The sequence below is a fragment of the Apostichopus japonicus genome, chromosome 2, assembly GCF_037975245.1.
Source record: "Apostichopus japonicus isolate 1M-3 chromosome 2, ASM3797524v1, whole genome shotgun sequence".
In the NCBI taxonomy this organism is placed as follows: domain Eukaryota; kingdom Metazoa; phylum Echinodermata; class Holothuroidea; order Aspidochirotida; family Stichopodidae; genus Apostichopus; species Apostichopus japonicus.
This window is the reverse complement of record NC_092562.1, coordinates 3,973,195-4,001,190: the sequence shown is the minus strand read 5'-3', so window position 1 is coordinate 4,001,190 and position 27,996 is coordinate 3,973,195. Positions and strand designations below refer to the sequence as shown.

At 36.6% G+C, this 27,996-nt stretch overlaps 2 protein-coding genes across 6 annotated transcripts in view; one reads left to right on the top strand and one right to left on the bottom strand.

Moving 5' to 3' along the window:
• Positions 1 to 5: 5 nt before the first annotated feature.
• Positions 6 to 22,263, bottom strand: LOC139974851 (dynein light chain Tctex-type 5-B-like). 3 transcript variants are annotated; one of them, XM_071982348.1, is made up of 4 exons: positions 22,245 to 22,263; positions 7,869 to 8,033; positions 7,156 to 7,369; positions 6 to 6,858 (listed from the first exon to the last, which is right to left on the bottom strand). In XM_071982348.1, the coding sequence occupies exons 2-4, from the start codon at positions 7,982 to 7,984 to the stop codon at positions 6,655 to 6,657; spliced, it is 534 nt and encodes a 177-aa protein (XP_071838449.1). In that variant the 5' UTR covers positions 7,985 to 8,033; positions 22,245 to 22,263; the 3' UTR covers positions 6 to 6,654. The 3 variants fall into 3 exon arrangements, with proteins under 3 accessions (XP_071838449.1, XP_071838432.1, XP_071838440.1); XM_071982331.1 differs by lacking the exon at positions 22,245 to 22,263 and adding an exon at positions 8,484 to 8,631; XM_071982339.1 differs by lacking the exon at positions 22,245 to 22,263 and adding an exon at positions 8,378 to 8,402.
• LOC139974804 (guanine nucleotide exchange factor subunit RIC1-like) overlaps positions 12,426 to 27,996 on the top strand; it is a 46,964-nt gene continuing 31,393 nt past the window's right edge. For 2 of the 3 annotated variants that reach the window (XM_071982256.1, XM_071982240.1), the window contains exons 1-4: positions 12,441 to 12,600; positions 13,570 to 13,846; positions 18,302 to 18,409; positions 26,992 to 27,068. In XM_071982256.1, the coding sequence (XP_071838357.1) occupies positions 13,706 to 13,846; positions 18,302 to 18,409; positions 26,992 to 27,068 (326 nt within the window). In that variant the 5' untranslated portion in view covers positions 12,441 to 12,600; positions 13,570 to 13,705. Of the gene's footprint in view, positions 12,601 to 13,569; positions 13,847 to 18,301; positions 18,410 to 26,991; positions 27,069 to 27,996 lie in introns of all 3 variants that reach the window. The other variant, XM_071982247.1, reaches the window with a different exon arrangement.

Below are 27,996 nucleotides of genomic sequence, written 5' to 3'. Positions count from 1 at the left end.
CCCCCTCCCCCCAATATTTAGTAATTGAGCTTGCCATATTCATAATTCAAGTTTGCTCTAACAGCCTTAAGATGAGAATCTTGCTTGCCATAGGATATAATTCCTGCTTTCAAGGTGTTGGCACCCAGCTTACTTTAGCAGGTTCATTTGTTACAGAAAATACTCTAATCATATATGAATATTCAAAGCTGTAAGACTTGATGTTTTCTTTTTGTACATAGTCAATGAAATGATTGCTTCAAATCTTCCACATGCACACTTCCTGTTATAGTCTTCAAAGAAACCTTGAACTGAGGGAAAAGGCCCCTTTTCATGTCTTTTGTTCCTTTTTCTAAACTTATAGATTTGAATTAATCATCAGGATATGTTGTGGTGTATCCATAGCAGACATCCAATGTTTCATCTTTGTATATATATATTCCAACATTTCTCTCTCTTTTTTTTTTCATGAATAGGAGGTAAAAATCATTTAAACTTGGTTTTCATGAAAAATATATTTAGTATTGCACTGTTTACTTTTAATGTTATCCTCTGAGGTATGATTTGTTTGTCTTGTAGTCATAAGAACTAGTAAAATTGTTGTTGTGTTGTTGGGTGAAAAGAGGCTTTTAATTTTTGTGATTAGTAACAAAATATAGAAAGGAATGCAAGGGTAAAGGAAGGCTTAAAGGGTTTCAGAACTACCATCAACTTTGAAGAGTAAAACTGCAAATTGTATCTGGCTTTATTTTTGCCGCTTTTTTCTCACATGTAACTTTGGTTTATGGGGATGGAGGTACATTTTGATTTGTGGGACACAGAAAACGTCGTACAGGTTGAAATTTGGGCTGTTAATTCGGACTTCCTCCTCCCTACAGCAGGCAGGGCGTTATTTTTACTTCTCGGTGTATACTAACATACTATGAAGTCCATTTCATGTTTCAGTAAAGGCTGTATGGTCATCAAGTTCTTGTTGGTAAGCATTCTCAGAGTGTGGTTCTGTCGAAAGGGGTCAGATCTAGTTGTTACGGAAGTAACACCAATACTTGCTCTGGTGAAGGTTAAATTTTGTGAGAGATGAGGCATGAATGGTCCTAAGAATCATGGGAATAAAGGGAAATGAAAAAAAAAAATTAGAAAAAGAGTACTTTATCAACTTTATTATTTCAGAAAAATTATATAACAGTCATTTTGAAATAAAAAAGAAAACTAACCTTGGAAAGGTACATATTTTTTGTTTTGTTTCCGTGATCTTTATCAACATATACTACTTCATAGTTGTTATCATCATCAATGTCATAGTCTTTCCTATTCAGGATATTTGTAACTTTTTTGTACGGTTAATCTCTCGTTAGTACAGTCTGTACCATAGAAACTACTAAATGTGAGATTTCAATATTAAAGCAAGTTTTATTTCACTGTTTTCCACACATGTGGAAAAAATTAAAAATGCAAATTTGTGTTTCTGTGCTCATGTTTTGTTCTTTAAGAGCTGTTAGCATTTTTTTTTCTCTCTCTATCATTTGTCATTTGCAAGTAGGAATGGATTCCACATTGCAAAAAAAATTGGATATTTATAACTATTGCCATTTTTTTTTATTGTTTTGTCTGTTTATTTGCAAGTCACTATTTTGATGTGAATGTAACATAAAAGTTGAAAGCCATCGTTTAGCTTATCGCTAGCAGTTTATTACTGCTCGATATTTTTACTGTAAAATTATTCATATTATTCATTTTTCTCCATGAATATGAAAGTTGTTTGAACTTGTATATGAAGTATATGAAAACAACTGGATTTTTGGTTAAAATTGTATGATGGTAATTTAACTGGGTATTTTTTGAGCAGCAGTATATAAAGTTACAGTACCATATATATATATATATATATACTTCATACTAAATAAGTATAATTGAAAAGCTTTCATTGTATATATGCATGCTGTCATTTAACGTGATATGACTCTAAAACAATAAATCTTTTGTTGTTTTCCATTGTTTAGAGAAATTTCACTGACATCTTTTGTCTACTTTGTTTTGTTGCTTGCCTTCATTTATATATTTCATATTGTGTGAATTCACAAGAGGTTTATCAAATTTTGCATGGTTCTGCTGTTGGTACATTATGACAAGCTTTTAGATGTCTCTTGTTTCCATAGCAATTATTCTCTTTTGTTTTTGTAGATGTTGTAAAGGCAGTTTCATCATCAATGGTGATTTATTCTCATCCTTCAGAAATGGAAGATGCGAAGGGGAGGGTGAAATTGATATTATTTCATCCAGAATTTTGTTTCATTGGTTCAAAGTTAGTCCTGCCATTTATTTACATGTATGTATGTATATATATATCTAGTTAACATATCAGTTAAGTTTAGTACATGATATAATTCAACAATAGGTAGTGTTTACCTTGCTCTAAAGTATTTGAGAATCTGCAACACCGCTATGACTTTACAGAATTTACTGATATTGGTGTTCTATTTGTAACATCAAGTCACTTCACCAGGGTCAGGAAATCACTTGTCAAATGACATAACAGGATTCTGATATCAGTGGACTATACACCAAGGCGATAAGACGTCCCCAAGGAATTAGTGTACTGTCACTGATCAATCCCAAATTTTGTGAAAAAAGCCCAGAATTATCTAAATTTGATAATAAGAAATTACTAAAAGACAAAAACTTTGCCTGTTCTTAGAGAATGTTTTACAGAAACACAGGCATTTTTGACAGTCATTCTTGAATCATAGCACACATCTCAAATTCTACCAGTCCCTGGCACCGTACTATACCATATAAGATATATGATGACATATATTATACAGTGAGCCCTTTTTATTGGAACTGACCGAATCCACAGGATGACGATATCGATGTACTAGAGGGTATACTAAGTCCCTGGATTCTGATATCACTTCACCAAGATACTCAACACTAAATCACATGCCAAGGTCATAATATTAGTGTTCCGCAATATGGAACACTAAAATGATGACTTCAACACTCCACCATTGAATTTTTAGTTACTCTACATAGTAAATGTTAACACATTTCTCCTACTCAAAAAGCTTTGTTAAAGAGCAAATATATATTGTCAATAAAGTGTACCTGCTGGGCAAGACATACTTGACCTCGGATGGAGTAATAATTTTTTTTTTGGTTATAGTCCATTATGTTAGGCCGAGCAGGTTAGGTTGCAACTACAACTCGGCTTTGTTAATTTGTGTTAGATCAGTTTGAGACTAAAGCCCACACATAAATATACTGTAACACTGTAGATGTCCATTGTGATTTGTTATGCAATCACAGCAGGGGTAGTTAGTAGTGACATTTGGCTCTTGTCAGGGAGAGTTCATAAATATTCATAAGTCGACTTTATAAATATTCATAAGTCAACTTCAAAAGTTAACTATCATTCCAATATCCTTACCAGCAAAAATGGTGCTAGCTATACATTATAAACGTAACAAATGGGTACAAGACAAGACCCAACTGTGAGTCCTATTGTCGCCTTGTTTTTCTCCTCTATTTTATAAGCTGATGTATATTCATTTCTCTTTGTTATATATGCATATTTGTTTTTGTTTATTGGTGGTATATTTGTTTGAACTTATTTAAAAAGGTGTTTTGGGTTGTATATATGCAATGTGTACATCGGGCTTGGTGATCTCATCCATTAGTAAGTTTACGTAGTGGTCAAATCATGGGAAGTATTCTCATTCCATGGTCAAAGTATGATACAAGCTTTGTTTGTGGCTTTTGTGGAATAATACGGAACTGAAAATGTTGGGAGAAAGCATGATATATAAAAAAAAAATACATAAAAAAAAAACATAATTTTGCAATTGCTTTCATTTCTTTATTCATTCTGTTTTTGTTTTAACTTTTCCTTCAAATTCCTTCTTTATTATTTCTCAAAGGTCAATCTGTAAAAATATGATATAATATGATGGCGCTTTCAAGAACATTGAATTGTTCAAACGAGAAATTTCGTTTCACATTCGGAGACCAAAATCAATGATGCATTCAAGATTTATGTAGTCTTAAACTGTCTACAATTCATTCCCTTGATCAGCAAGTGGATTCTCAAAATAGACAGAACTCCACCTCTATGCCATCAAATAGAACTCTTAGAAACCTTAAACTGTGATATTTAGTTATGCTAATCTTATCTGTCTGGCACAACTATTCATCACAAGCATCTCTACAAATAAGATGGTTGGGTACTTGGGTTTGCATTCGATTTTATCACCACCCCCCACCTTACCCACCCCTGCTGACACTTTGCTGAGGTTAGTTAAAAACCTAACAACTTTTATGTTACTAAAGTACTATCGGCCCGCTGAAGCTGAAAAGGGAATACTTAGTCCTTTAATAAAGCAAAGGGCGGGTGACTAGATCAAATTTCTTACCACCCAGCGCAAACCAGTAAACAGACCGGAGAACAGACCTACATTCTACAGACTGTGTCCCTGGTCAGACAGCCACATTGGTAACTTGCAAGAACAATCTCCTTAGCTTTGTCAATATCTTATCCACTGTGTGGAAGTTTCTTCAACTCAGAGCGGTTCCTCTACGACCCAGAAGAATCTAGGAGGTAGGATCTGTCCCTTTATCTTCTCCTCCTCTCCCATTCCCAAGTCTCTCTATCGTCCCCCCCCCCCCCCCCCGTACAATGTGGGAGGCAATCATGCGTTCTACTTTGGTTACAGATATCCAAAGGCAGATAACAAACTGGATGGTATATCCCAATGTTGAAAAAAAAATTAATTTGTGATGTCATGATTTTTGTGTAAAAAGCATCACTAAATACCCACAAATATCAGAGCACTACAATGAAGAACAATTAATCAAGAATAAACATTTGCTTGAGATGGTTAGCAAAAGTATTGCACTCAACATTTGAGTTGAATAGACAGGTTAATAACTAAATTTGGAAGGAAAATACTGATAAATTAATACAAAAACAAAACACCTCATAAATAAAGGAATACTAAAGCATAAGGCACAGAAGCAATATCAGCTGTCGTTAAAATATGAAATAAGCACACATTTCGGTTTTGTAAGTTTTTAAGATCCAAGAAACCGTACTACAACAAGAGCAAACTTTCCATTCTAAGTGTTAACAAATTCCTGAAGAGGATGGCAATACTAACAGCATGTCAAATTACAAAAGTATTTACCCTAAACTTGTCATAACAAGTTTAATGGAACGTCTTCAGTGCTGGCCCCATATGTAAGCATGCCAAAATTGTTTTTAAAATTTTTTGGCAAATGTTAAATTTAGGCAAATGTCCGAGACAAAAATGAAACAAAGTCTCGTCATTAACCACATGAATTGACCTCCAATCATTAGCATTCTTATGTAATTATTTGGCCAATTTATTAAAGTGAAGTCGAACATATCTCAAAAAACCACGATGAACGATTAAAAAAACAATAAAAAACACAAATTGACGAAATACCTCAGAGAATGATAGTTCTTTGAAAAAAACAACACATTCTTACTAATTGATAACCACAATAATCATTAAGCTTAATGAGTTGCAATATTTAAGAGTTCATGAAACAAATAGAAATGGCTCATGCATATGCAGTGTAAACTTGACCACCTTATGCAATATCAATAATCAACAACATTCCTGTTTCAAGACACTAGCAAGTTTTGCAAAATTTATCATATGAATTGTTCAATAGGCATAACAAGAGCTTTGAAAAACTTCATAGGATGAAATTAATGTTCATATGATTGTCAAATGTTTTGCACGCTAATGGATCTTTCCGAGACTTTTTAAGAAAGAGAAACCTCGGCATACAACTGTTTTCAATCCATTTAAGAACATGATGAAGATATGATTCACAAGAATACAAGTTCAATTAGTCAGAATCACAGCTAACGAGTAGCCCTGACATGATTTCTCATTATTCTAATTATTTCTAATCATGAAGAATAATATGTTATTCAATACTAGTATCCAAGCACACAGAAAATAAGCCTCAAAAACTATTAACACAAGTTGATTTTTTTTCCAGCACACATTGAAAACTATACCTTTGATTCCCACATCAAAATCCTTCATTTGCCAAAAGATGAAGGTGATAAATTGTTTCTTAGTTGCACATATAGGTTACATCAAATGCCACATCACAAATCTGTATTAATAACATAGAAATAACATCACATTAAAATCAAAAATATATAATGCTACTCTCGGTGGAGCTTTTCTGAAAGGCAATTTTAAAAGTAAACTTATCATTCCTAGGTACAGTTTCTTCATGGTTACGGATTCAAGGTGATTAAGTGTTACTTAAGTTGCGAAGAGGTCACACATAGGTTATATCAAACGTCACATCAATAATAAAGCAGAATAAATAACATCACAAAAATATAAAAAATATATATATGGTAGCCCAATTGGAGTTTGTCTAGGCAATTGACATTGACGCTCTTTTCGGCAGATATTGGAAACTGTACTTGTCAATCCTAGCAACAAATTCTTCATAGCCAGATAATCAAGGTGATAACTTGCACATTAACTGCTGTAAGATCACAAATATTTATAACAAACATCACATCACATCTTTGTTAAAGCGAGCAGAATAAGAATAAGATCACGAAAATATAAAAAATATATAAGTTACACCAACTGAAGCTATCAAAAAGGGCCAACTTAGAAGTTACTCATGGTAGATGCCAAAGACAGTGGCTACTGCAAAGAGGGTGCTGTTTCGATATTCAAAGGACGATGAGTTGTCTGAATCGGCATCCCATAAACACCTGCTGGTGACGTGGAGACCTTGATCTTTGAGCTGTCCGATATGAACCAAGCAAATTATCTTGTATCTGCCGAGTTTCATGAGTTTCACCCGAGACTTCACATCCTGCATAATAAGAAATTCATTCTAACATTTAAATGTCTGAATAGCAGGACAAGAATTTGAGAGCCAGATTTTTTAGTCTTGGTACATTTTTATTATTGTGTGCAGATTAACAGTAGGCTAAATTTTTAGTCCGTCCTTAAAAAATATCAGTTAGGCAATTCTATGCAAATTAGATAAAGAATTGAATTATATTGCTGTCATTCCTGTAATGACCAATAGCTGTTAATTTGTCAGCATTTGTCAGAGAAAAAAGGAAAGTATTCCAGGGACCTTCAAGGTACTCTGAATCAGAATTACCTCAGATATAGCCTTGGTAGTCTCTTTACAGAACTCTGGCTCATACTGTCTGTTATCTAGATGCCTCCCCACTACATCCTTTAAGATACTTTTCACAGCAGTCACAGGGAAGTGCTTTTCTGGTCCAAGTTGGTAGGTCGGTTCGAATGACACTGGAGGCTCTATTCTGGATTCCCTCGGCTCGTCCATGTAAGAGATTGTGCTCATTATTGACCTATGATTAAAAGTATTTGATAAACCATAGACGATATCCTAAACTTAGGAAAAGACTAGGTCATTATGTCCCCTTGTTTAAGTTTTGCACCTAAATTTCTCACATTTAAAATGGTTTGGCATGACCGTATATTTATGCAAATAGCCGGCGATATTATTTCATGGATGTCTTAAGCAAAAAAAAGTAAATTGTCCCATATTAGTCATAACATATATGTCTTGAACTGTTTGTTAGACCAAACTGTAAAGGTGCGTGACATATCAATACAGATGTTCACAGTTCGTTGTAGCAGAAATTGAAGAAACGGTGACATAATACACAGTTGCATTGCACAGCAGAGCCAATGAACTCCATAAGTTGCCACTGTACATGTCTGTGTCTGTCATTGATTTATTCATTGCAAATCATATGGCAGAAAACATATCAAGAAAGCACACACTGCATTAAATTTCTGGATGAAAATGTCAATAAAATATAGCACTGTAATAACCATATTTACCCAGGGGGTTTATATCTGACGCCTATCTCACTTCCACTCATCAACGAGGAAGCACTACCATGTCTTTTCAAGAGCCGGGCTGCTTTGCTCCTGGCCACATCTCTCTCTGATGCCATGTTTATATCCTGCCGTCTCTTGTTGGTTCTTCAATATTCTTCAATGTAACTGAAGTGATATCAATTGCGGACATTAGTTGGTTCAGGTAGGCTGTTTTACCCGATAGTTTGACTAGGCTATTGAATATCCAGTTGAAAGCAACAGCATAATATATTTTTTGAGCTATGATTGTAAGAACTTAGATGGGCTAGGCCTAGGTCGTTTATTAACTGTTGGCAATGGCCATTGGTACGCCTAACCTACAGTACTAATATGTAGGAAGTACTAGCCTTAGCGTTAATCCCATGGTGGAAGGGGTGTAGTGGTAACTAATGGTACTTGGTAGTAGTACTAGCTTAGGCCTAGGCTACTCAACATTTGCAGTTGTATTATTACTAATTTAGGCCTTGTACTTGTAGGTTATACAGCAAGTGTTTCCCAGTATTGCACACAAACGTCAATACGTGTAAATGTCAATACGTTCAAGAAACTAGAATCCACTATATCTCTTATACGTACAGGTTCCAATCGTAATCGCTGCAAAACCAGGCCAGACCAATCAAGACGATAATTTTGCTAGGAGACGGTAAACAATGTACTTCCGCTTTCGGCGAGAGGATACGTACGGATAACTTGTATGAACTTGGTCGCAACTTGTACTTTGTTATTATGCTTGGAATATTACAGGAAAAGAATAATTGGACGAAAAACATTATAATTAAGCAATCACCACTCGGTAGTATTGGAGAGATGAGGGTTGCAAGACAACACCGTCAGTGGTGATATATGTATGACCGTACTTCCATGCAAACATTTAAGATCATGGAATATACTGCAGTCTTTTCTGTGTTGTGCATTATATTGTGTGTGTAAACACGGTAGCTAGCTTACTAAGCTGATGGAAATGATATCACAAGTTTTTATCTAAGCCCCATAAAAATTAATTTGCAAAAGGGACAAGGAAGCCGATTAATTATAATGTAGATGGGTCTGGTCAGATCATCGGCCGGATACAATTAAAATTAAAATTGTGAAATGGTGTATAATTTGAGCCAATAAAGCAGATCTTTATCTGCTTTATTGGCTCAAATTATAGCACGCAGCTATAGCTAGGAAAGTTTTGTGATTACGTGATCGACCTGCCACGGTCGTAAATCGACCTCAGGCTCTACAATTAGCCTGCATAGCTTCTTAACGCCATTTGGCTCTTCGTGTTAACACTGTGTGGAATGTTCATGTCTACAGTGTAGTTAATCCTACAGCGTTCACACAAAGACCCTCATACAAGAAGAAATATGTGGCAGGCGTTGCAGACTAATAAGTAAAAAGAGGTCATATTACGACCTAGGCAGGTCGATTACGTAATTTCAAGAAACTTTTCCATGATAGCGTGCTACGTATAGTTGTCCAGGAAAGTACTTTTTGAAAATTTCTAGCAATTATAGCGTGCTATAATTTGGGACCTACACTGACTACGTACTTTAAGCCAAAATGTAATGATTTCCGATCCCATTCATATCATGAAAGTATTTTTGGAGTGTTAGCTCAGTGTATAACGCCGATGCATTTCAATCATAAGGTCCCCGGCTCGAGTCACTCCCAGATTAATGTATGTCGTCCAGTTACAGAGTTGTTGACAATTAACAATTCATAATCATGGACGTTAAAATATGAATGTAAGAGACTGACTTCGGTCAGCTTGCGGCTTTGATAAGCCAATGATGGCATCTTCGCGAGTTCCTGCTTGCAGGAGGATCTAATATGCATAGTATTAGTGCGATTTTTCGATTCGTTCAAACATAATGTAGTGTAAAAGTAGCCGTAAGTTTAAATGAAATCGGCCTCACCTTACCTTATATCATGTAGGATTTGTCTATATCACACCCATGATAACTTTTGTAGCATCTTGGACCAATCGCAATGAAGTTTACTGCGAATTCCCGTACGTGTAATCCACTGATCTACACTAACTGGATAGGCTGCGCGTACGGTATAGCGAGCCGTGAAGTCACCGGAAGTTGTTCAGCGGCCATGTTAGGATATTCAAAACATCACCGCGCATATGACAACGACACGTCCATATATTACTATATGTATGTACAAGGGCATTACTTACATGTATGTCACTGTGGGAACCAACCTGTAAAAAGCTGAGGAATATGAAGATTTTAACTGAAATTGTGGAGAACTGCTAAATAAATTGCTGTTGCAGCAAAGATATAACTGTGCATATGAACTATAAATAGTTGTCTGTGTGCATTTACTTTAAAAAAAAAAAAACTGAATACAGTGTACAAAAATAATGACCTGTAGATGGGTTCTAGGACAAAATCCCCCCCAGGACAAAATCCCCTGGCCAAAATCCCCCCAAACCAAAAACCCCCCAGACAAGATCCCCCCCCCCCCGAGACAATATCCCCCTGACCCATACAAAGCCTGCCTGCAACAACCAGGGATGGCCCAGGTGTGACAGTCAAGGCATGGGTCATTGCACTGGTTAGGGTACCGGTCAGGGGACTGGTCAGGGTACCAGTGAGGGTACTGGTGAGCGTAACTGTGAGGGCTCCTGTTAGGGTACCTCCGTACCTGTGAGGGTACCGGTCATGGTACTGTTCATGTAACTGGTCAAGGTACTTGTTAAAGTACTGGTCATTGTACCAGTACTAGTAAGGGTACGTGTCAGGGTGCCTTTCAGGATACCAGTTGGGATACCGGCCGGGGTACGGGCCGTGGTACTGGTCAGGGAGCCATTGAGAGTACCAGTGGGGGTACCACTGAGAGTACCAGTGGGGGCACCGGTGGAGGTACCGGTGGGTGTAACTGTCAGGCTAATTATTAGGGTACCCGTTGGGGTATGGTCGGGGTTCTGGTCGGGTACTGGTCCGGGAACCACTGAGAGTACCAGTGGGGCCGGGTACCACTGAGAGTACCAGTGGGGGTACCGGTGGGGGTAACTGTCAGGCTAACTATTAGGGTACCGGTTGGGGTATGGTCGGGGTACTGGTCCCGGAACCACTGAGAGTACCACTGAGAGTACCAGTGGGGGTACCGGTGGGGGAACTGGTGGAAGTACTGGATGACAGTACCAGTTGATGGTACCGGATGACGGTACCGGGGACCGGGGATGCCAGGGGGACCGGGGGACCGGGATGACGCATTTTTGTAAAGAATTGATGGGATTTTTTATAGCATGGGGGGATTTTGTCCTGGGGGGATTTTGGCTTGGGGGGATTTGTCCAGGGGGATTTTGGCTCGGGGGGTTTGTCCGGGGGGGGGGTTTGTCTGGGGGGATTTTGTCCGGGGGAATTTTGTCCGGGGGGATTTTGTCCTGTCACCCTGTAGATGATTGTGTTAATTCCATATCCCCAAACTGGACACTAAGGTTTCCTGAAAGGAATTCCACATCTGGACACTGCCTTAAGACCCCGGCCTCATGCAAAACTCCATATGCGACAAGTTTTTCCTGAGAACACATGGAATTTTTCCCTCCTAATTTTTATATTTATCATGGAACTCGCATTTTTTGTTTCTAGATGGAAATTAACTCAATTTTTGTAACCCTGCGAGCCACCTAAAAATTTAATATTTGCCCTCCCCAATACTAGATACCGATACATTAATTGTTGCATGGATGGTGTAGCCTCGTCCAGTTATTAAATTCTTTCCCCCAATTTGAAGTGAATTTAGAAGAAATGCTTAACATTTTTCTTGAAATTAAAAGGCCCTAACCATGGAGGAAGGGATGTCCCTCAAGTTCCTAGTCCGACGTATCCCATAGACTTTGTATTGTCTCTGTACAGACGACCCATTCCATATCTTTTCCTGCATGGAAAATAGGCAAATTTACCATTTTAGTCTGGCATAACACATATTTCTCAGGGGTTCAAATGTTCAACTTCACTTCCTTGATCAATAAGGATTGTTTCTGCGACATTCACTTCCCTTCCTTGGCCTCTCTTCGCATCACCTTCTCGGCCACCGACCGACATAGCAACATACAGTATGCACTGTATGTGCGCGCGGTGATGTTTTGAATATCCCAACATGGCCGCTGAGTCACTTCCGGCTGCTTCACACACGGAGCCGCGCGGCCTATCCAGTTAGTGTAGATCAGTGGTGTAATCAGAGTTGACCCGGAAGAGTATATTTTTTAACGCACAGTTATCACTTACTCTTACAGAGAGATTGTCATTTTAAGGTTGTCATTAACTTGTTGCAAGAATTAAATGATAATTCTTATTTCTCAAAAGCGTAGCTAAAATACAGAAATAAATAATAGTAGCAAGTAAACATTAATAAGAGAAGGAAATCATTCAGTTTGGGAACATTTCGATAGCAAATGTGAAAGTTGTATCTTGTTAATTATATCTTTTTAGTCTATTAAATAATCTTTGTGGTATTGTCTGTTTTTCAAACATTTTACAGCTGGCATCGAATACGTACAAATTGTAACGTCGTCCTCTATCGATGAGTAATTGTGTGTTCATGTGTACCGTGTACTATTTGAGTGTAACTGCTTCAAGAACGTCAAGAAGTGACCCGTCGTAATACACACAGACAGTAGCAACACCATTCAGCTGTTGATCAACCTTCACACGTAATTATTTCGGTTGATGGACGATCCAGTAGCCTTAAAGTAAATACCTATGCACAGCTTTCCAAGTACATTTATCGTTTCTTCATTTGCGTTAAAATGACTAGGATATGCACTTTTGTAAAATTGTACATTTACTAAGTACTCGCCTTAGCCTAGTATTAGTAATAATACTAGTAGTAGTATTGATGAAGTATCCAGCTAACTAGCCTAGGCCTGTACAATAACGTGGATATATAATATCAGTGAGTGGGTTAGGCTAGTTTTGAGCATCAATAACACTAAGACTAGGGTTAGGCTTAGCCTTACTGCCTACAATAAGTTAGTAGGTTTAGTATCGATACAAGGCTAACTTCAATAGGTATTGTGGTGACTAAAGTAACATAAGTTTAAGAACGTTGTGGAATAGATACGGTACACCAATACGCTAAACTTGCATCTGAATGACAGTGTAGGCCTCGACCTAACCTATCTCTCCATGCAGAGTAAGACAATTCAAAGTGGCTATTCTTACGACTGTTCGTAAGAATAATTTCCGATTACGCATGCGCAGTTGATATTTTTATGACAGGAGTACTATTTTTTACGACCAGGAGTAACAATAATTTCCGGTTAGTGTTAGGATTGGGGTTTAGGGTTAAAGTTAGGGTTAGGGTTACCCCTACTACATGCGCAGTTGCTTTATTTACTTTACTGCGTTTGAATTCGCCTTTGTCGTAAGAATAGTTTATAAATAATTGTTACGACTAGTCGTAAGAATAGCCACGGCCAAGACAATTACCCAAGGTTGGCTAGTACTAGTAGTACATACTTCATTCCAGCCTTTCACAGTTCAATCTACCCTAAAGCCTTATGATAAACATACTACATTAGCATTTTAACAACTAACCTAAGTAGTTTTAAACTTAAAATTCGACCTTAACTAAGCCTACATCAAACTTCCTTTGTAGTTGGAACCATTGAATTATTGACATTCATGTAAACATGGCACTCGACCAATTTTTATTGCAGTTTAGCTTGTGATCAGTGAAATATGAATGAGAGGAACTACACAGTGTAGCTGAGGCCGGGCTGTGCTGATCTTGCAGGCAGCGACAACCGCAGTGAACGGTGTAGAGTTTACCCAGGAAAGGTGCTGGGTGTGATCATGTACTTTCCTGTTGGATGGCCAAAGGTATTAAACCTACCACTTGAAGTCAATGAACCCATTCAACAAGTCATCGCAAGTGGAGATCGCAGGCTATTTGCAGTCATAACTGTGCAAAGCATTCATATCTGGCAGTGTAAGGTGGGTATCCAGGCCTAAATTAAACTCATAGCCTACATGTGAGTTTAGATTCCCAAATAAACTAGTTGAATTGTAGTGTAATCTATCACTGCTCACTAAAAGATTGAATGAATTTTAAGAGGCGGTGCTCACATCGAACTGTTGACATGTTTCTGTCTCATTTGATTTGTTATGATCACCTTTGTAATTAATGAATGGAGAAGATTATGGCCTACTAATAACTTTGGTTGTGGTCATTACTTGGTACAATAGATGTACCCAAGGTCTCATAATAGAACATGCAGCTATTTTATTCAAAGTCTTGAAATATTGTGTAACCTTAACCCCCTCCTAACTCGTTTGAATCCACATTACATCTGCACTCATATTAGACCTTAGAGACAAAAGTTTGGTTAACTCTGGACATACCAAAGACTCCTCCACTGTGACTGGTTATCACATCTATCAAAAGAAAGATCTCTTCCTCCAGTTGGGAGATATTATTGTTTAAAAATTATGTCAGGGTGCTGACCTGTTGTGCTCATAAGATTGCCAGTATAATTTTTATGTACACATACTCACAATGGTCACATCATCATTTCGTTATCAATATTTTGAACTTCAATGAAGCCTTTTGTAGAATACTTGATTGAAGTCCAAAATATTCATCCCGTTGAAGGATGACCTGAGTCCAAATTTTGGTTGTAGTATTTCATAGTCCAAGAACAGAGTAATATTGGAGTACTAGTTATATGTTTCTGTAGCTATTCTGGTAAATTCAAGATATCCACCTTTAAAATGTGCTAACTCTCTGAAATTCTCCTTTAAGGCTAAATTGGTGATGACTCTGCTCCTCAGTGTAGACATAATTGTTATTACGTAAATCAATATTTTTGTAATATATATTCTAATTAAGTCAACCAAACCATGTTGTTGTTATTCATTTAAACAACAGAGAACTCTTTGATTGACATTTAGTATCAGTTAACTTTGACAAATTTTGTAATAAAATTTTACATTTTAAATTATGTTATTTAAGGCAGCAATCATATACTTTCCCCCATTAGTTTTTGTTTTGCATCTGAATAACTTGCCTTATTTTACAGTAGGGGTGTATTAGACAGACTATTACATTACTTGGTATATGTATTAGACAGGCTAGTACTGTATACAGCATACAGTAGAACTGTGAGTCCCACTAAACCAATGAACCCAGCTATTTAAATGGACACAGCTGACAGCTGTGTTTTGTAATGTAGTTAAAAATATCAAGCAGGAATTTTGTAGTTAATATAGTTAAAAATATCAAACAAGAATTTTGTTCCTGAACCCATCCTTTAAAAATACATTTAACTTAAATAAAATGAATAAAAATTTGTGTTAGTGCACACCGTAACTGTCAGGAATACTGTCAGCATACTGTCAGGAAATTATCATTGTTGCTGGCTGGTTCACAGGCTATTCTCATTTCCTGTGTTTTCTTTGTTACTTAAAATGTAAAAAGACTGTACTGTACTGTACTATACTATGTATGTATCAATTAATAACAGATAGTAAATTGTGAACTCAATGAAATCTACAGGGAACTAGTGCTCAATGTTCCAGTTTTAACTTCTGTATATTCCCAATCCAAATATCATAAAATTAGAAGAAGTAGTTTGTTTTGTTATTGTATTATTGTGGTAGTATTGAGTACAACTGTACAGCCCTCTTTATTGTATAGCACATGTAGGCTAAAATAATTGTAAGCTGTGGAAGCCCCATCTGTATCGTACAAAGTACGTACAGTACTGTAGGGATTTGTATTTCATGTAAAATATGTGTTGATTTTGAGAACAATCAATGTTTTATGGCCAAAGGTGCCTTTAGCCTACTGTGTACAGTAGTTCATGTTGTACTTGTACAATGGTACTCATTGGTGCAGTAGTTAATTAGAATAACATGGATTCATACTAAAACTTTGATTATTTTAGTTAATATATTCAATTGACTGAATCAGTAACTAAGGAGGGGGGCGAGGAGAAACTTTGTGTCTGTGGGACACCCGGTTATTGACCGAATCAGAAACTAGTTTTATTTGAAATTGAAATATATATACATACAGTATTTATATCTAACTCCATATTAATTCTTGAGTAACTCAAACAACATATATCTACCTGTAGTTTCTTAGTAAAACTGCTGTAATATTGTTACTGTGTGTACAGTATGCCAGTACCAATCCACCAGCACCACGCTGTACATTTGAGGCATTTGAGTACTAGTGACTAGCACGCTGAGTCGAACATTGTACTCTGCAAGTGTGTGCATCCCAGTCCCAGCCACCCAGTTGATATTGACTCTCAAAAAGAGTTCTAATTAAAATGTATGTGACTTTGCATGTTTGCACATCATGGTACAGTACACTCTGAATTATCTTTTAAAAGAGAAAGTTCATTCTTTATTTGGCAACTGAGTTTGTGAGTGTTTACCGACCTCTGTTTGCCTTGCATGCTACAGACTTACAGTATGATTTCTTACTGGTTGTGAATCATGTGCTGAAATTTGTATTACAGTACTTGGAAGTTAGAGGCCGAAATCGTATATAGATGAAAGATTATGTACACAGTGGGTTAGTACATGTATGTGTTAAAAATATGACTGCACTGTACAGATCTCATTTCATGTGATCTATGTGCAATACATGCAGTGATGTGGCAAAAGGGAGTGGGGATATGGGGGGGGGGGGGTGAATATCTCACTACACTAATCTTGGCAAAAATTGTGCAGCTTGAAATGTGCATGGAAAACTTCTAATTGTTGGAAATTTTGTCAACTTCGACGAAGAAAGGTAATATAAATTGACATTTTTCCGGGTTTCAAATTTAACTGGATAAGTGCTCATATTATTGTCCAAATTAGGTACGATTCCCAAATATTAAGTTTGTGATGGTTGGTGGGGGGGGGGGAGAGGGGGAATATACCACACACACATTCATTTCCTATAGCTATGTCAATAAGCTCATGATGTGTAGAATGAAGTACTTGCAAGGATTGTAAATGCATGTGATGCAACTGTGGAATTGAACTACAGTTGTGATATACAGTATACATAATTACCACGTGAAAGGCAGGCATATTATTTCACTGAAACATAAGTGATAAAGTTTGATTTCAAAAAGAAGACAAAATGCTTGTGCTGACCTACAAGTGCTCATTATTAACATGAACTGTGATATTCTCAGAGCAGTTCTAAAACTGTTTAAGAAGAGTAGAACTGATACGTCACCCCGCCGCACTTTAAACTGTAAATGACAACATGTTAGTAGTGCATAAAACAATATCATTTACAATGCAACGTTTGGTTCTAAAAGCCTTTTATGAATTTATGCTCGGCCTTTAACCTTACAGGTTAGTAGACTAGTGGAGTAAAACAAGGAATCAGTATTCTCCCTGTTGTTTATACCGTGCATTATCAGTGTGGTTACCTTAAATTATTACAGAGTTTTGTGAATTGCATCATAAAATGCCCTTTGGTCATATAAACAAGTGTGAAGATTTTTTTATTTTTATCCTTCCGCATCACTTGACAATGAGTTTATAAGGCTTGAGATGTATATAAGATTGTATGCAAGACCTGGATTTTGAACTGATTGATTAACCTCTAAAAGCAGGTGATTCAAGCACAACCCATGTAAAGTAGGATACCTTTTGGTTTTCACTTCCACACAAGTCATATAGCAGTTCGGGAAGTGATTGTGAAAAGTCATGTTTGAAACTTAAGCGACCACGAATGTGGGAGAAATCTGCACCGGCTTATGGATTAGAAATTTCAGACAAGTGGCTTCCAATTAAACATTTGAACTCAAATTTGGAGTCTTTTCAATTTAGAGAGCCATTTCAGATGGGAAAACTGCCATACAGGATAGCTTCAGAAAATCGGAAAGTTTATGACAGTAGGGTGCAGACTAAACAGAGAGTAAAATTGTTCAAGAACTCAATATTCCATATTTGATGTAACTGTATAAACAACTGGTTTACTTTTTCTTTTAATTGTCGCCAATCATTCACCAAACCTTCCAATTATCGAGCACTCCGAAAAAGATTGCATCCAACCATATTAAGCCAACAGCCTTTTGGCTTTTTTTTCACATTTTGAGCATTAACAATTCTATTCTACATCAATTCTAAGAAGTTTGTCGCCCAGACACTTTTTGTTGGTAGAATTAATCACGTGCAAAAGAGCCTAATCAGAAACTGGGATTAAAAATATCAGGGTTAATGATATTTTGAAATGAAACTTGTTTAGTCAACTTAGCAAGTGATTTTAGTATCAATCAATCTACTGTAACAGAGCTCTTGGTTTATCAAATTCCCAACGATAAAACTTCTTTAAGTAAACTAAACCTACTGTAGAATCATAACAGACGTTGGTTTATGAAGGGAAGCAATAATCATTGTCTCAATGTAAGTTTGATTTCTTCTCCTCCATTTCAGCCTTGCGTATTGATTGCAAGTTACAGACGATCGGCAGATTCTTGTGTAGTCCTTGGACTCAATTCATCAGGAGTATGGAAGTCAGATTCAAGTGTAATTGCTTTAGCTGTGAGTATTTGGAAATTTCTTTTCTCAGAGAATTCTTTGCTTCCTCCTCGCTTACCTGTTTTCTCGTAACCTCTGCACTCTTTCTCTCTGCTGTGTCTCGAGTGACCTGGTAACCTTTTGACACTTGACCCCCCACTGACCTCCCACTGTGACCCATCACCTCCGGTCAACCTATGTCCTTCTCATTCTGCCCCGCAAAGTAGCTAGTTGAAATGCTCTATAGAGCAGTCATTGTCTTCATCTATCTTGGTCATTGGTAAACCACCTTTCGGGATATTGTGGATTAAACTGAAGTCCAGAGGGGAACTGCTCCTAAGCTTCCTGATAAGTGGCACTTTCTATTTGTGGGCAATTTTGTTCTGGGTGGTTCATATCGTTTTGACAGTACACATTACCCTACCCCACGATGGACGCTCATCGAAAATCGGCGGTTTGTACATTTATTTTCTGGCGAAATTGCGAGTAGTTTTCACACAAACCCGATGTGTTATACTGTAACACAAAATGAGATCGTAATAGACCAAACTATTGTAAGACAGACATAGGAATAATACAGATCTCCATGGTAACAGATGTACAATACTGTACTACACTACTGGCTTTAGATTCAAAACAACAGCTCTACTCAATGTTAGATTGAAATTAACCAAACTCAGTTAAAAAGACTGAATTCCCAGGGGAAGAATGCATCCAGTATAGCATCGCAAAATGTGATACAAAATGATGAAGTTGCTATAGGAATGTAAACATGTATAGCAATTTTCTACACAGGAACTATTGTTTTCAATGAGAGAAAAATAAATTCATAAACTTCAAAATGCTACACATAATTTGAACAATAAATTATTCCCCAAGTCCTGCTTTATTTTTGTCAACAACTTCCTTGTTATGTTTCCAAGTACTCTCAGTTTGTCATTAAAATATCTTATTTTATAAAAAACATTTCTTTGCTATGTGAAATACACCTCCATTTTTATGAAATACAGACTGTACCACTCTAGCTGGAGTTTCAAAACAACAGCTCTATACATTAAGCGCTTTGAGCAGTAACTTTTGTTTACTGATTTGGCGCTATATAAGTCTCATTTATTATTATTATTATCTGTTCTTCATGCCGTTCCATGTACTCTACCCTCTGGCTAACATACAGTATAATAGAGAATAAGACATGTTCTGTACTGTATATATGTAGACCAGGTCATACTGCTTTCTCACATACTGTACCTCTGCTGCACTGCGATCTCTTCTGTGGGTTATTTTTGAATGTTTGCTATAATTTCTTATCCCTGGTAGAGAAAGATCTTGCAAAACCCAAATGATTTCTCGGTAGAGGGTTTTAATCAAGAATGTGAGGACTTTAATCAAACTTGCTCCAAGTGGGAAATCATTGAAATAATTTGGAACTGGGTTTTCTGTACATTCATATGTGGGATAGTCTATTAGCCTACTGTAGAGTGCATACACAGTTCAGAAATGTTCACATGCTTGCATGTTTACATGCGCTACGCAGTACTGGTTGTATCAAACAGAGAGGTGACTCAGTTTGCTCAAAGATGAGTAATTCATGAGAGCTTGATAAAATACATTACAGGTACTTGAACATTGCTTACATGTCCCCACAGAGCCACAGCACACTAGTTTGGTTGTGAAAATGATTTTATAATATGTACTAAGTACAGGTTTCGAAGGCATGTGGGCTCTTTTCCCTGAATTTCTTTGACTCAAAATCTTTGAATTATGGTAAGAATTTTTTTAGAATGATGGCTGCTCAAATTTTTTTGCTTGAACCATAGCAGTGATTCGTGTGAATATTCTAACGATTCCTGCTCCCCCATTTTCTTCTCTCTCCCATCCACTCCTCTGAAGGTCTGTAGTAAATGTTAAACAATATTTGAATAAAAAAGTAGAGGATTGTCATGCACCAATTTCATACTACTTTACCGTATCTTAATAATAATAATAATTAAGATTTATAATGCCCTAATTATAAACAAAATAGTTGTCAAAAGCGCCATACATATCAATATGAATAGAAAGAAAAGCAAAAATAATAATGCAACAATGAAATATAATTACAAATCAAGTTGAAAAATGTTTAGCATAGAGGTAGGTTTTTAGTTTAGATTTGAAAAGTGATTTATTAGGTATACATTTTAAATGTAGGTTTTTATTGAATAGTCCAGGAAACAAGAAACAGAACTCCACAAGCCAGTAGTCAACTTTATATCATCCCCTCCCCTCCCCCTCACCTCCCCTCACCTCCCCTCACCCCTTCCCCTCCCCTTCCCACTCACCTCCCCCGCCCCTCCCCCTCCCCCTCCCCTCCTCCACCAAGGATAACTGTACAACATACAACTTTAGTGTTGAAATTTGAAATTTCTGTTTAACCTTGTCAAATTGTCACCACAGAGCTAGAACTAGGATTTAGGTTGTGGTTTAAATAGGGCAAAATTATGCACAGAGAGTGATTACACTATGGAGGGGGAGGCTGGGGGCGGGGACATGAAATAGTTAGTGAATTCAGGTACTTTATGGAATATTATACACTGATGTACTGTACAACAAGGGTCTATGGCATACAGCCTGGATAATTGTGGAAGCCTGTGGACTCTTCCTTGAACAGAGCCCCAAACCTATTCATGTATTCTCAATCATACAGTATGCATGACTTTTGCGATCAGTGACTTTAAAAGACTCCCATATTCAGTTTAATATGTAGGCTTAATGAACTCCCATTCAAAAAGGCCTCAAGTTCAATTCTTGAACAGTAAATTGAGATAATATGGTAAATATTTGCAAATACTAGCATGGGTGCATTTATTGCATACATATGCAAGTTTGCAATGTCAGTGAAGAATAAAGACATTCAGCAAGTCACCTGTAGACTACTGCAGACTTACAAGTAGTTTATTTGTATACTGTACCCCTGATGATGAAAAGAAGGTGTGTCAAAAGCTATTGAGAAAGGTGAAATGTCTAGTATATATATCCGGTACCTAGATAGATCTACACAAATGAGAGTTGTTTTGTCATCGTTGTTGAATCCATTCAGTGTGTAAGTGGTGTGCTTGACCATGCATATATATGTGTACATAACTGTACAATTTAACTGACCAAACCACTTGTGCAGTACTGTACTGTATAGTATGCTATGTACAGTAGCATCTCTTAAGATTAAAATACCTGCACAGTTACCACTAGGCACTGTTTGCCTTCTGGGATGCTTTGTCCATTTTTGTTGCGGTGTCAGTGTGATGTCATACTGTACTGTACCTTCCAGCTCTCCTGGTCTTACCATGAGATCCCCCCCTTTTTTTTTCTGTATACCTTCTCAGAGTGGATTCAAACTGGAAATGCAAAATCTTAAACTGAAGGAAAAAAAATTGTTCGAAAAAGGTTTACCAAAGTTGTGGATAATATTTTAATAATTTGATAATTTAATAACTTTATGAAAACCATATCAAAAGGTTAAATGTTTAACTTAAGTACTTAATTAGAACGTTCTGTTAAATTTCCAGGTGCTTTCATTGGAATATTTCCAGGTTTGCAGTTTTTTCTTTGTTGGCGGGGGGATGGGGGGGGGGGGTGAGGGAGAAAGGGGTTATTTTGCAGAGCTGTGTTGGTGATTAATATGTTAACGCCATTTTCTCCTCTTATATATGTTGTACAAACTTGATCCAACATACATAAATGTGCTGTCCCTTCCATGAAGCCTCCAAATATTATGAACTTGTAAACAGATAGACTGAATTTTTTAAATGTCAACTCTGCTTGAAGTTGACAACTGATTAAACTTAACAAGTAAACCGTGGCTATAAATAACTTCTTGTATTACCTGTGATGAGCTCCAGATTACTCCTCTCGACTTCTCCTTCATGTGAAAGTACTCAATGCATATCTCAATAACTCTGCAAACTGTTTGGCATGACTACTCACTACTCACACTACTCATGACTAATATCTCCTTTCCAACAGTGCAGTCTGTTGTGTACTTAGAATTGTGATTCCTGCTGTACTGTGTGGGGTTAAAAGTTCACTTTAGTGGTTACACTTCATGCTTTAGAAAGACATACAACAAGCTCCCTAAGGACTTCATCACTCTCTCACCTTTGGGATTATTGTAAATTAAGTGTTAAATTATTTTACAGTACTGTAGCCCAGTGTCTCCTGAAATTCAACTCAACATGTACAGAATAACTTGTATCATTCATAAACCAATGTTTTATAATATATACAGTGTAATACAGTATACAGTATTAGTTTGAATTATGCATCATACCTGTATTGAAGTGTAATTGCTTCCATGTGTTCAAGGTGTTTGAGATGAATATTTATAAGTTTTCTTGCATGTCTTTATGTCGACTTGTCTTACATTTGCACATTTTCTAAGAAAGAAAGAAAGAAAGAAAGGGATAAAAGGAGAGATAAAAAAGGAGAGAGCTAGAAAATCAAATCAAAGGAAAGAAAAACAAGAGAACACAGAAATAAAAAGAAGAATGAAAAAAAAAAAAAAATCAAAAGCAAAGCAAGCAGAAGTTGGGAAGAGAAAGAATGATGGTTATAAATAATAAATGCGCCTGATACAAACCTCTCTAAGCGCTTAACAAAAAGAAATAGAAACATAGCAAACAAACACTTAGAAGGAATAAAGAAACATTTTACGCTGTCTTTAGAAAATTTCTAAGTGTGAGAGAGTCATGCACACGGATCCGATGTTCATTCCAAAGGGCAGGGGCAGCAACAGAAAATGCATGATTGTCATAGCGATTCCTAGTTTATATACTACTGTACTGTAACCAACCAGTCAGGAGGATGGAAGTGATCAGTTTGTGCAGTAGGCCTCCAGAATGAAGTTGTGTTTGTCAGTGAATAAATACTGTAGTTAACTATATTTCATATTAAATACATGGGACATAATTTTGTACTGTACCTCAAAACACTGAAACTCAACTATGCGACTACAGTGTTTAGTCGATCCATCTCTCCTTTTACAATCTGAGTAAAGTAGTTGTACAGTACAGACTTACCCTTTAGAAGCAGCTTTATGTCTCTTTTACATTTGATGGCCTACTTGTAGGTACTGAAATTTGGACTGATTTATGACATTTTGCACTTGGAAATTAGCATTTTACGTCAAGTCTCTCCCAATCTTGTGTTTAGCATGCTCCACCCTCAATGGAAAGATTTAGTTTGAAAATCCATAATGTTTTAAAATTATGATCAACTCATCTTTTAATATCCATGAAATTTATACCATGAGGAAAGATGAAATTACAAGTATGCAAACTTTTTAAGGTTTGCAAATGAATTTCACATTAAATGTCACATTAAAGTTGTGGGACACAAAATTTGCTACATGTATACAGTATCATTATCAGCCAATGAAACAAATACTTTGTTGAATCAGGAGTGCTGCTAAACGGTTGTCATTACATTATTTACTGGGGGGGGGGGGGGTACTGTACCTCCAGTAGTTACAATAAATGGGCTGTCAAATTCCAGTCTTATAATGTAAACATTAAATGGAGCTCCCTCAAAGGTAGTTAAAGATCATATGGTAACAGCAGTGCTCATTGAAACAAAACTAGAATTCCATCCTGTCCCTGGTATTGACCATTTGTACACACAGTGTAAGCCCGCAGAGCTGTCATTCTGTAGTGAATCAATCAATAGTAGACTTCCCCTGCCATTCATTAACAATTTACAACTCAGTAGGGAATTCAGTACTAAGTGCTCATTTACATGGGATTGTTGTCACGGTGAACGTACATAACTTAAATTCTAATCAAAGCGTGAAGTTCTCGCTTAATTTTGAAAGTTGTTCATTTCTAGGGATATATGTACAGTTAAATGGAAGATGAAATTGCTATTTTGAATAATTCAGGTGGTATTGCATAGAGGCTGGAACAATTTGGTGAGAGACTGTACAAATGAGTGTTTTTTGTAAGTTACATATACACCTGGTAGGTACAAACTGCATTGATTAGCTAAACATGATAATGAACAAACAGAAGAAATCTGTACAAAACTTTGAATCACAACAAAATACAACTTGGACAAAAAGTTGATTTAAATTGGTACACAATAAAGTGCAAAGTGCACTGCTAAAGTAATTAAATACAGAAGCCTTAACACATTAAAATACATATATGAGTTTGTGTTAGATATCAAAGATCATAGTTAGCAAATTTACACATGTACTGTATATTGATATATACACACAAGGTATCCACTTTAGGACAAATGTAACACTCAAGAGCTAAATAGTAAGTGTTTGATGTCATTTGAAAGAACATAGTTTTTATGGTACATTTTTTTGGGGGGTAAATAAATTGAGCTTAATCCCTGAAAAGCTTTGAACTTAAAAGCCCTGTGTCAAATGACAAGCTGTGATTCCATTGTTCGTTACAGTATGCATGAATTATTATTTGACAATTAATCAATAAGTAGACAGTAATGTTTGGGGCTGCATACAGTGTGTGTGTTGGGTTTTGTAGCTTCAGTGCTGGAAGGATGAATGTCAAGGAAATAAATAATAAATACAAACTTTATTCTTCCTGTGGAAGTAAATGGCCTGATTTCAATCATGGGCAAAATTGGTACCTATGCTTATGCATAGTGAGAATGGAGTTACAAGCTTAGCAAATATTTAAATGCATAAAGATCTATGTCTTAAATTCAAAGGGCAAAAATCATACTGTAGCTCTGAGGTGACTTTTTATAAAATATGCTGCATTTATGTCCCAAAAGGTGTTCAACTGAATTATTTATGACATTCGTTAGAGTTTTGCTTTTCATCATCTCTCTTGATGCTTGAGGGACTTGAGGGGATCTAGAGGGGATCAAGGCATTAAACAGATCCAAATATCAATCTGTTGATTCAATGGGGACCTATATGTTCTGATGGGCATTAAACAGATCCAGTAGCAATCTATTGATTCAATTGGGGGGGGGGGACCTGTGTTCCGATGGGCATTAAGCAGATCCAATAACGACTGGTCAGCCAATTCGAGTTTAACAGTAGAGTTCACTGCAAGACTTTAGAACATATCTCCCAAGTAATAGCCAGGTACAGGCTTTTTTCTTCAGGGGGGGAGGTGGGGGGGTTGGTCAAACAAAAAAAATCAGTTGACGTAAATTGATCTTTCAGATGAACAATACGAATTTGATTCCTTTGTAATCAGAGCACCTAATATTCAACCAATAATATTGGTAACATTTATATTGTACCTGATGTGCACAAAGTCTGCACTTGTACGTACAGATTTAACTACAAATTCACACAAGTATTCGCAAGCATACGATCTAATTTGCAGAAGCTATATGTTACTGTACACATCACGTTTTCTTAGCCTCCTCCGGCAGTCGGTGGTAATCCTCTGGTACAGTGTCAATACAGCAGTCTGATTGAATTGATATTTAAATAGTAGTACATGTTGGTGATACGTAGGTGTACTTAAACTACAAGTAGGTAAATGTTCCAGCACATGTGATTTGCACGTCGTACTGTAAAGTACAGTATATGTACTGTACTGCTGTGTGCTGTACTGTGCTGTACTGCTGTGTGCTTTAGTAGTGAGTAATATCATTCTCACCTTTTCATTCCTCAGGCTATTAAAACTCATAATTATCAGTTTGAAACGTTAGGTTGTCTTGTTTTTCCATTTCTGTTTTCTTTCTTTCTTTTCAGTTTATTTCTTTCTCATTATTTCATTGCATTGCGAGCATTTGTAGTTTCCTTTTGATGGTCGATAAAGTTATTCTTACTCTTACTCTTACTATATAAGTTTAGTAAGTGAAATAAATATCAATTAAGTAATTGTAAAGAAGTAGGTGGAGGTACATAACATAATGTGGGACATGTGCAATAAAGGTCATGGAAATTTGAAACTGAGTCACGAGAGAGCCAACTGTACTGTAAATGTTAAAAGTCATATCATACTGTAGTTCCCATCAAAAAATTCTAACAATTATTCAAAACTTTGTAAAGTCTAGTAGACTGGTATTGTTTGCTTATAATAATAAGAGTTGTGAGAAATAATGTTTTCATGTGATGCGAGTGAAATGTATAAATACATTTAAAATGATAAATGTCACAAGGTGATTAAACAAAAAAAGATAATAAAAGTAAAAAAAACATGTGCATAAATAAACAGTTACAAAACTGCACAGTATGTATTTTATGCCAAGTGATAATAATGTGAATGCAACAGGTGTGTACGGTACTCATTGACTGTACTGTACACGAGGTGTACACACCATGGCAGATATGACACGTTTGGCCTCTGTGTATAAAAAGGTTGACGTTTTTATTGAAGGTACTTGGATGAATTTTTTTCAGATTTTCAAAGTTATCCCAGACATTCAAACAGTGCATGGGGAGGGAGAAGGGGTGGGAGATGGGAGGGTCTACTTGACATAGGCTACATATATCATTTAGGCAACAAAATTGTGTGATAAACCTACTGTGTACAGTGCACACAGTAGTTAAATGTACTCAAATGTAATATTATTCTTCCAGCCTTCTGTTTTATATTCATGACTAAAACTTGTGTTATCTTTTGTTTCTATTTTTAATACAGACAACAGGTGGCCATCTGCTATTGTTTCGAATTTATCAAGTGGACTCAGAGCGGATGTACGCTTCTACGACAAATAGGTCAGTACATTGAATCGTACAGTTTTATTACTTTATTTCCTGTTAATGATGTCAGTCTTCAGAGAGCGATGAAAAGCTCTAATTTTCCGTTTAAGATGGTGGTAAAAATGGTGACTGGATGGTTTTAGTGGTGTGTATGGATGAAAGAAAAAAACAGCTTGATAAAGGATACGTGTCTTTTAGAGTTGAGATTGTTGCAATTATCCTAAACGATAAAGATATGGACTGGTAGATTACTATATATTTATTGCTATTTAATTGCCATGTACTCTAACCATCTGACCAACACCTTTCACACATACGTATCGTACCACAGCTGGTCCAAATCCTTTCCATTCTATTGTCTTTAACACGCAACTTTGCACACCCTGAGGCGGTAATGAAAAATTTAATTAAAAAAAAAAAAAACGGGGAATTTAGTAGCATAGAACAGAAGCTTAGTTGCAGGTCAGTAAAAATTGATAAGAGAAAAAAAATTATCTCTGCGTGATATATTTACTTCGCTCCTCGCTTACCTGTCTGGCCACAACTGTAGCACTCTCTGAATTGTACCCAAAACGAACTGGTAACCTTTTAAACACTGTGTAGATGCATACGGTATAATGAATAGAAAAAAATACAAGAAAGGAATTGAAACGGAGTGTCTAGGGTTAATGAGATTTGTATTCAAATGACGGTACACAATGTATTTATGTATGTATTTTAGGTCCTCCTGCAAGAAGGAACTCGTGAAGAAGCCTCGTTGGCTTATCAAAGCCGCAAGCTGACCAAAGTCGGTCTCTTAGATTCATATTTTGACGTCCATAATTATGAGTAGTCAATTGTCAACAACTCTGTAACTGGACAACATACATCACTCTTGGAATGACTGGAACTCGGGACCTTATGATTGAAAGGTACCGGCAATAACCACTGAGCTAACACTCCT